Here is a 10,230-nt window from a genome sequence, read left to right as displayed (position 1 = left end):
TCAGGATTGGTGGAAGATCTATTACAATCTGCATTATGCAGATGACACAACCCTGCTTACCGAAACTGAGGAAGATCTGATGCACTTGATGGAGAGGGTCAAGGACTGCAGCCTTCAATATGGATTGAGGCTCAATGTCAAGGAGACAAAGATTCTTACCACTGGACCAATTGGCAGCAGCAGGATGGATGCCAAAGAGATTGAGATTGTTCACAACTTTAGTTTGCTTGGCTCCACGGTCAACACTCTTGGCACTATCAGCCAGGAAATCAGAAAACATATTTTGATGGGAAAATCTGCTATTAGGGACCTTCTAGGGTACTGAAGAGCAATGGTGTCACTCTGGATTCTAAGGTGCATCTGATACAAGCTGTGGTCTTTGCAATCACTTGTTATGCATCAGAGAGTTGGACAAAGACTAGGGAGGATAGAAGTAAAATTGATGCCTTTGAGCTGTGGTGCTGGAGAAGAGTATTGAATGTACCCTAGACTGCCAAGAAAACAAACAAATTCATCCTGGAGAGGGTTAAACCAGGCTGCTCCTTAGAGGCAAGGATACTTGGGCTTCATTTGGACATGTTGTAAGGAGGGACAGGTCCTTGGAGAGAGGGACATCATGCTTAGGAGGGTGGAGGGACGGCGCAAGAGGGGAAGACCCTCTATGAGGTGGATTGATGCAGTGACTGGGGTAATCGGGATGGGTGTGTCAGAGGCAGTGCAATTGGCACAGGATAGAGCAGGGTTTAGGGCTATTGTACATAGGGTCGTTATGAGTCGCAAGCGACTCGATGGCACATAACAACAACAACATAATGACTAAGAGTCATTACAACTCCAACTCTCTAGTGGTAAAAATTTATTTGGTTTGTCTTTTTAAATTAATACTCTCAATTCTTTTTAAGTCTTGAAGACCCAACTTTATTCAATGCTAAATTCACTCAGTGCTGTTCATTTTGCTTATATAAATGTAACCTTCATTTGATGTATCCTTTGCTTTTTAGAATACAAAACTACCCTCATTTGTCAAAATGATGTTTGTCAAAAAACAAAATAAATCTAAAACAATAACTTATATAATAAAGCTCAAATACTTAATTGAAGCTGTGACATTAATATTTCTACCAATGATAAAGCAATTTTGATTCACCTTTAAGACCTCTGTGAACCATATATACAGCCTTGGAAGTTTTTAGATAGGTATTTGTAATAGACAGTAGAGTATACCTCATTAACATGTCCAAAAGTATTCACAGTAACAATACTCAAGTAGACTAACAGCACATTTTTACCCTATTCAAGATTAGCTAGGCTACTATCACAAATTAAATATATTTTTGTTTCTTTTTTATGTTTCACATTGATTTCTACAAATGCCACCTGTAGAGAAACTGTATTCATAAATAGAAATAGAAACTTTTGAAAATTATGTTAGACAATATAAGCAAATACTAAACATAATTTGCTTATCTGCTTCCTTCTTTCTTACTAGAGCTTTCAGTATTCAATAGAATCCAATAACCCATGAATTATAACATTACAAAAGGTATTACCTTTGGAAGTACTTGTCCAGGTTTCCTCATCATCAAAATAGATATCTCCTCCAGAATCTGGCCCAGGAGCAAAAGCATGAGCCAGCAGACCATCAGGTCCCTCAAATGGGTAGATGTCACCATGTACTAGACATAAAAACAAGAGTTAGGAATCTAAATATACCTATCAGTTCTTTGGGAAATTTGTTGACCACTGTAATGAGTGACTGAGAATAGAATAAAAATGAAAGCAATTAAAGGTGGAAATATAAAAATGTTTACAAATTATTGTTTTTCTCTATTACCTCGACTTATAAAAGCGATCATGATATCAGCAGTGCCCTCACGAAGTCTGGTAAAAGTCAAAGGTGTCACATCAGACCAAACTTTGAAGGCTCTTGCGATAGCTTTGTTAACTTCAAAAGGCCTCAGATCAGGGGTATAATTCTCAATTCTATTCAAGAGAGAATGTTTCTATTACATTTTGGAAGGTGAAAGCTATTTTTACTTTTTTGATCTTATTTTTCAACTCAAAATACAGTAGTGTCTTATAAATCCTATTAGAGAACATAATTTCAAGGAATTTGTTAATTATACATTTAAAAGTTGCTTTGAACTGATATTGACCTATGGCATGAATATCAATATAGAGAGAGCTATGCTACAGAGTTTTCAGTGATTGAAATGGTGGAAGTAGATGCAAGACCTTTCCTCTAAGAAGCCCCCATGTGCATTCAAACTTTGAACCTTTCATCTGCACCATCATCTAGTGTAATATATTACACTCTGGAGTGATGAACCCAATAAAGCATTCGACTATCTCCAAATCTCTTAAAACTTGGCATCTAAAATTTTAAATATTCATATGTGCAATAAAGCTTATTTTGTCACCCAAACATTTTGGAATTGTACTGATACAGGCCAGTTAATAGATTTCCTACAGAAATTTCCTAGAAAGAAAAATAATTAAATTCTTCCTTGTTAGTGTTTTTGTAATAAGTACACTTGATGGGCCACATTTGAATTTTTTTTTAGTTTATTTTTATTCCATTTCTAAAAGAAGCACTTTGAGATTTCCATTAAAAAAATATTGCTGAACCCATTTAGCCATAAAAGATATTATGAGTCAATCTCATCAACAGTATAAACTGGACTTAATTTCCAGTTAAATATTTAAGGCCTTAACAAAATCATAATTGCTCTATCAATAATAGCTTGTGATTAAAAATTAACATTTAGTACTTACTTTTAAAGCTAGCGAATCTTAAAGGTAGCTTAATGGTTAGCATTGCCAACTCAAAAGTAGGCAGTTCAAATCCATCAACTGCTTCAGAGGAGAAAAATGGCCAGTCTCCAGTGCAATTTGAAGCCTCTGAATACACACTGGAACTTTGATTTGTCAGCTATTATTTGGTTCTGACTTAACAGTTCACAACAACTGCAGAGCTTACCTGTAGGTTAAATTCATTTTAGACCACTTGAGATTATCAGGATACAAATTGTAAGCACCGACATCAGGGACTCCACATCTTGGTGTCTTCATATCCATAGTCTCGGCATCCAGTTTTCCAGTTACTTTTAAGCCAAAAAAAGACTGCATTTCTCGAAGTCTATCAACCTCAGAGGTTTGTGCTGTCTTTTTCAGGAGTCTAGTAGGACTCTCAGGATAATAATGTAAGTTTAGGTAGTCCTAAGGAAAAAAACCCAAATATTTGTTTTAAAAGAAGAGGACATTTATAAAATGTACATCATACAGACTGGCAAGATACTCTACCTCTGAAAACTGGACATCTTCCTCAGACATATCCTCTTCCTTGTCATAATTAGGCAGAGGCAGAGACCAACAATGGGTCCAGCTCAAGAAGATAAAGGCAATCAGGACACCTGGATACATCTTGGATGTATGTCTGGGGTCTGCTGTCTTTCACTCACAAGTACCTTTCCTTTTATAGACCCCGAACCCTTGAGTCATCACTAATGCTGTAACCTTCTAGTTAGCTAGATAAACATGCAGGCATGGCTGCTTTTCTCCTCCCCCACCAAATGTGGTTTGGGTCCAATTGGAAGGAAATAAAATATGGGAAAACATCTCTGATTTTATAGTATCCCAAAACCCATCTTATGAAATAGCAGTTTCAGTGTATTCACACAGTTATTTTTCTTCCATAAAGGGATCTCTGGTAGCCTAGAGGATGAGAAGTTGCATTGCTAATAAAGCAGGTAATTTGAATCCACCAGCTGCTCCCAGGCAGAAAGAGATAGGCAATCTCCTTCTGTGCCTTTGAAGCCTCTCAATCTCTCTAAAATCTCTGAAAACCTCCTTGAGGGCCAGCTAGGAGTCAGTTCTGTAAAAAGAGCAAGGGCCTTGTGGGGATGGCCATATCTGACCTTTATTAGTTTCACAAAGGGAACTGTCTCCATAAATAGTTTAAATAAGACAAAACCAATTTCCCATGAGGTGAAGCATGTCCCCCATACTCCCTTATCTCTTTCTACTCATCTCAACACCAATCTTAGTGTTTTATTGGGTCCAAAATGTAATGCAATAGCTCATAGATCACACAGAGCCATTTTGAAGAAGTCAAAAGGTTATAATCCAGATGAGTATCAGTGTATAGACAGGACAGCTTCTCAAATGTGCAAACAAGCACCTCAGCTTTGAGTCTCACTGCTGCAGGCCAGTGTTACAAAGTTCTCAATCTGCCAATATTGGCTCCTGAAATCCTGGAGCCCCTCCCCAAATTTTCCAACAAATTTGGGCAAAGCTCTGCTTCTGTCTCTAGGGTGAGTAGTGGTTAACTCCATATCATGTCAGGTCTGTTTGGTCCTCTCTTTCAGCTATGACTGCTGCAGCTGTAGGTGTAGATGGAGCAAGAATTTCTGGCCCCAAAGGGTGTTTTAAATTCTCTTCTTTATTGTTCTTCACCTCCAGTGATGAAGGTCTAATTTTTCTGCTGCAGGATTGCTCAATTTAATGGTGAGACTAGTCAATCCCCTTGTGGATTGGTAGACAGCCATTCTTTTGTAGATAGGCTAACATGCCTCATTCACATATTTCTACCCTTCTACATGGCAAAGTCAAACTATGGCCAGGAAAGTCATATTGAAAGGAAAACTCCACGTGTTCTGACTCACTGGTAATAAGTTGAATTTGAGTTGACAGGGAAGTAGCTACTTCCACCCGCTCCATCCCATATCAATATATATGTTGATAGAAAGAGAATTGATGCCTTTGAGTTGTGGAGCTGGAGAAGAGTATTGAATATACCATGGACTGGTATGAGAACAAACAGGTTTGTCCTGGAGAAGGTGAAGCCAGAATGCTCCTTGGAGTCAAGGATTCTGAAGCTTCGTCTGACACACTTTGGACATGTTGCAAGGAGGGACTGGTCCTTGCAGAGGGACATCATGTTTGGGAGAGTGGAGGAATGGCGCAGGAGATGAAGACCCTTGATGAGATGGATATATTCTGTGAGTGGAGTGGTGGGAATGAGTGTGTCTGTGATGGCAAGGTTGGCACAGGATAGAACAGCGTTTAGAGCTCTTGTATATAGGATCGCTATGAGTCACAAAAGACTCGATGGCACATAACAACAACAACAACAACATTCTTCTAAAGAGAAACCTCTACATGACGAAAATGCCCGTCTTTATAATTTCACGAGTTCTAAATTTGTCTCTAAACAATCACAGAAGGAAATCTCATTTTCTTAAATGCTGTGGAATTGTCCTAGAACCAAAGTTGCTGGCAATGTGACATGATAGGACATCCATAGCACTAATTCATGTGGTTGAAATTTTAAAACACTGACTTGACATCTCAAGCACTGTAAAGTTTTGCACAAATCCATCACAGAGCCAGGCAAAGGCATAAGAATTACATAGAAATACAACTGTAATGGCTAACATGTATTGAATGATTACAGTGTTGGGTTTGAAAATAATTTAGTTCTTACAGCTACTTTTTAAAGAGTGGCCTAGTGGCAAGAAGCTAGGCTGCAATACCAAAAGCATGAAGCTCGAATCCATTAGCTGCTCTGCATGAGAAGGATGGACAATCTCCTCCTGTACAATTACTGCCTCTGAAAATCTGCTAGAGGATCAACTATTGGTCAGTTTGAACTTGATAGTACACAACAACAACAATATAAGATTTACTTTCCATTTTAAAGAGGCACAGAGAAATTAATCAAGTTTGATTAAGGCCATATAGTTAATAAATGGATTTGAACCCATGTATTTTGTTCTTAACTACCATCCAATACTGTATATACCTATGTTATTATTTTTATGTACTGTTAGTCACCTGTGACTCATAGTGACCCTATGTACAACAGCCCTAAACCATGTTCTATCCCTTGCCAATCTTTTTGTCTCCAACATACCTAGCCCCATTACCCCAATGACTGAATTAATCCATCTCATTGAAGGCCTTCCTCTCCTGCATTGTCCCTCCACCCTCACAAGCATGACATCCCTCTCCAAGGACTGATCCCACTTTGCAACATGTCCAAAATATGTCAGATGAAGCTTCAGAATCCTAGCCTCCAAGGAGCTGCCTGGCTTCACTATCTCCAGGACAAACTTCTTTGTTCTCCTCGTAGTCCATGGTATATTCAGTACTCTTCTCCAGCACCATAGCTCAAAGGCATCAATTCTCCTTCTATCTTCCCTAGTCATTGTTCAGCTCTCTGATGCATAGCAAGTAATTGCAAAGACCATGGCCTGTATTAGGCGCACCTTAGTCTTCAGACTGACATCATTGCTCTTCAGTACTTTAGAGAGGTCTCTGACAGCAGGCTTTCCCAATGCAATACATCTTTTCATTTCCTGGCTACTGGTGTTAAGAGTGTTGTTTGTGGATCCAAGCAAGCTGAAGCTGACAACAATCTCAATCTCTTCACCATCCATCAGAATGCTGCCAGTTAGCACAGTAGTAAAAATCTTGGCTTTCTTGGTGTTGAGCTTCAATCCATATTGAAGATTTTATAGTCCTTGACCTTCTGCAGCAAGCACTTCAGATCCTCCTCAGTTTCAGCAAGCAGGGTTGTGTCATCTGCATAACACAGATTGTTGATGAGTCTACTTCAAATCCTGATGCCACACTTCTTTTCATTGAGCCTATCCATTTGATATATCCATGTCTTGTTTTGTTAGATGCTGTAAACTCCATTACAACTCACTCATAGCCACCCAATGAGCAACAGATGGAAGCCTGTCCTATCCTGCACCGTCTTCATGAGCTCTGCCATGTTCAAACCCACTGTTGTGGTCATTCTGTCAATCTATCTTTTTAAAGACCTTCCTTTTATTCTCTGACCTTCTGCTTTTCCCAGTATGACACCTTTTTTCAAAGGACTGGTCCTTCCTGATAACATGCCCAAAGCATGTGAAGACAAAGTTTCACCATCCTCACCTCTAAAAAGTATCCTATTTGTAGTTCCACCAACACAGATTAGTTTGTTCTTTTGCCAGTCCTTGAGATAAGTGCTATTATTCACAAACATCATAATTCAAAGGTATCAATTCTTTGGTGTTCCTTGTTCATTGTCCAACTTTAACATACATGCAAAGAAATTGACAATATCATGGCTTGGATTAGGAACACCTTCGTTTTTATATAGAAATCCTTCCTCTTTAGTACTTTGCAGAGATCCTTGACAACAGGTTTGTTCAATGCAACAGGCCTTTCAATTTCCTTTTGTTTATTTTAATTATGATTTTAATAAAAGTTTACAGAAAATTTGGATTTTCATTCATTCACTTTTGCACATTTTCCTCCCTCCTCATCCCTTCCCCTTCCTCCAGTTCACTTTCTTTTTTTAATTTCAATATTTATTCATTTTTGCACAATTTCTCCTTTCCCCCCTTTTCCCTTCCTCTTTCTCCTTCCTCCCTTTCTCCACCCCTCCCTCAGTCCTCTTTACAATGTACCTCTTATTCTGGACCATTGTCTCATGGGTATTGGTTATGAATCCAAGTAAAATGAAATCTCTAACTTCAACATTTTCTCCAAAGTAAAGTAAAATCTTTGACAACTTCAATCTTTTCTCCTTCTATCATTTTGTATCCTGTTGATCTGTTACTGTTGTGTGTCACTGAGTTAGAATTGACTCATATCTGACCCTCTAGCAGGTTTTCAGAGGTAGTAAATCTCATGGAAGAGGTTTGCCCATCCTTCTCCTGTGGAAGAAGTTGGTGATTTGAACCATGTGACTTTGGTATTTCAATGTTACTTCTTATTAGTAGGCTACCAGAGGACAGCATGCAAATGATTCCCCAAACAGTAAACCGACAAGTAAGTGTTATACTTCTAACATCAAATCAGACATACAAATATCATAATGCAGAGCACAGCTGAGGCCTCTAGAAGCAAGGTCGAATGGAGTGTTGGGTGGGTGCTTGAGTCTTCCAGCTGAGGCCTGTGGCTGGCACGGTGGGTAGTGTTCTGGATGAGAGTATTATGGCATAGCAATGGCTCAGCTGGATCTTTGGTGCCAGTGTGCAGCACAAGGCCCACCTCCAATTGAGAGCAAGCCTGTTTGGCTGTCTTCCACATGCCAGATCCCTGTTTAAGGCTGGGGTACTGGATCCTAGATCAAGGCCCAGATGAATTGTGGGATGACATAACGGATACCATCCATGAAGAGAGAAAAAGATCATTATAAAGACAGAGATAAAAGAGAAAATGTAAACAGATGTCAAAAGACACTCTAAAAAATTGCACTAAAGCATTAAGAGGCCAAAACAGATGGAAGGGATTTTGAAGAAAAAGAGCTGAACAGAAGATTCCAAAGGACAGCTGAATGATACAACCACTCTGGAAGGCAGTTTGGCACTTCCTCAAAAAGCTGAACATAGAAATTCCATGACCCAGCTCTTCCACTGCTTGGAATATACCTTGAGAAAATGAGAACTGAGGCACAAATGGAGATCTGTTTACCAATGTTCATAGCAGCATTAACCACCTTCATAAGAATTTGGAAACAGCCAAATATCCAACAACAACTAAATGCATTAAGAAACTTTGGTACATTTACATGATGGAATAGTACACAGCACACAGGAGCAATGATTTTGTAAATTATTACCTGGGAGGGACTTGAGAGCATTAAGCTAAGTGAATTAACTCAGTCTCATAAAGACAAATACTGTATAAGACCATTATTGTAGAACGAGTACAAGGATCCAAGGAGCGGAGTGGGGAGCAGAGGGGTGAGCATGTGTCAGGGAAGGGGCCTCAATCATAGGACCACTCAATTTGATATGTGGAGGGAGGGGTGGATAAAGGAAAGAAAAAAAGATCTGGTGTGAAAACCAACGTATACTAACTTTGTAAGTAAATCAGTATGAAATAATAACAATAAAGAAGACAAAGCAAAGTATTGTAATGGAATGTGCAGAGAGCTGGAGCTGGAGAAGCAAAAGGAAAGAATATGCTTGCCATGTCCAAGCTGAAAGAACTGCAAACAAATTCAAGTCTAGAGTTGCAATATTTAGGGATGCTACAGGCAAAATCTTGACTGGTCCAGGATGCATTAAAAGAAGATGGGAGGAATAGGGAGTCATTTTCCATAAAGACTTGACTGACATTGAAATATTTCTGGAAGTACCACATGATGAATAGCTAATATGAATGAAGGAAGATATTTAAACTCTACTGAATATGTTGGCAAAAATAAGTCTCCAGTGATCGATGTTATACTAATAAACATGTTTCAACTAAAATATGCAGCCCTGTTTATGTTCACCAGTATATGCAAGGAAATTTGGAGGACAGCTGCCTGACAGACTAACAGTAAAAGCTCTCTATTTGTTCCCATTCTCAAGAATGGTGATCCAAAAAAAGGTGGAAACTATTGAGTAATATCATTAATATCACATGCAAGTGAAATATTTCTGAAGATCATCCAGCTAGAACAGTACATTGACAGAGAACTGACAGAAGCTGCATTTAGGAAAGGTCATGGCACCAAGGATAATGCTGATGTCAGATGAATCCTGGCTGAAAACAAAATTTTCATGTTTTACTGTCTATACAAAGGCATTTGACTGAGTTGATCATAACAAATTACAGACTAACTTTGAGAGGAATAGAAATCTCAGAACACTTAATTGTGCTTATACAAAATCTATACCTAGACTAAGCAGCCATTGTCTGAACAATACAAAGGAGTACTGAATGGGTTAAAATTAAGAAAGATCTGCATTGGAGGGAGGTATCCTTTTACATACCTATTGAATTTGTACACTAACTCAATCACTTGAGAAGCTGGATTCTGTGAAATAGAATGTGGCATCAGGACTGGAGCAAGACTCATCAACAACCTGTGTTACACAGATGACACAACCTTGCTTGCTGAAAGTGAAGAAGACTTGAAGCACTTGTTAGAGAAGAGCAAAGACTACAGCCTTCATCACGGATTACTTACCAATATCAAGAAAATAAAAATCCTCACCACTGAACCTATATACAACATCCTGGAGAAAGGATTGACTTTGTCAACTATTTCAGTTACATGGATCCACAATCAATATCTTCGGTACCAGCAATGCATTAGGAAAATCTGTAGTCAGAGATTTCTCAAAATTACTGGGGAATAATAATGCGAGCTTGAAGACTAAGACGCACTGACTCAGGCCATGATCTTTTCAATTGCTTGCTATATAACTGAAATCTGGACAATAAATTAGATGGCAG

General features: G+C 38.7%; 1 protein-coding gene across 1 annotated transcript in view; it reads right to left on the bottom strand.

Moving 5' to 3' along the window:
• The window catches only part of MMP13 (matrix metallopeptidase 13 (collagenase 3)), an 18,625-nt gene extending 15,202 nt beyond the window's left edge, over nt 1-3,423 (bottom strand). Inside the window, exons 1-4 of the mRNA XM_006887302.1 lie at nt 3,304-3,423; nt 2,981-3,219; nt 1,835-1,983; nt 1,551-1,676 (exon numbers count right to left, since the gene is read on the bottom strand). Coding sequence (XP_006887364.1) covers nt 1,551-1,676; nt 1,835-1,983; nt 2,981-3,219; nt 3,304-3,423 — 634 coding nt within the window. The remainder of the gene's footprint in view (nt 1-1,550; nt 1,677-1,834; nt 1,984-2,980; nt 3,220-3,303) is intronic.
• Nucleotides 3,424-10,230: the final 6,807 nt, after the last annotated feature.

Source organism: Elephantulus edwardii, unplaced genomic scaffold, assembly GCF_000299155.1.
Source record: "Elephantulus edwardii isolate Elephantulus edwardi_28Jun2011 unplaced genomic scaffold, EleEdw1.0 scaffold00056, whole genome shotgun sequence".
NCBI classification, from domain to species: Eukaryota; Metazoa; Chordata; class Mammalia; order Macroscelidea; family Macroscelididae; genus Elephantulus; species Elephantulus edwardii.
Note: the sequence above shows the minus strand (reverse complement) of the source record. Positions and strands in the feature narration are given on the sequence as shown.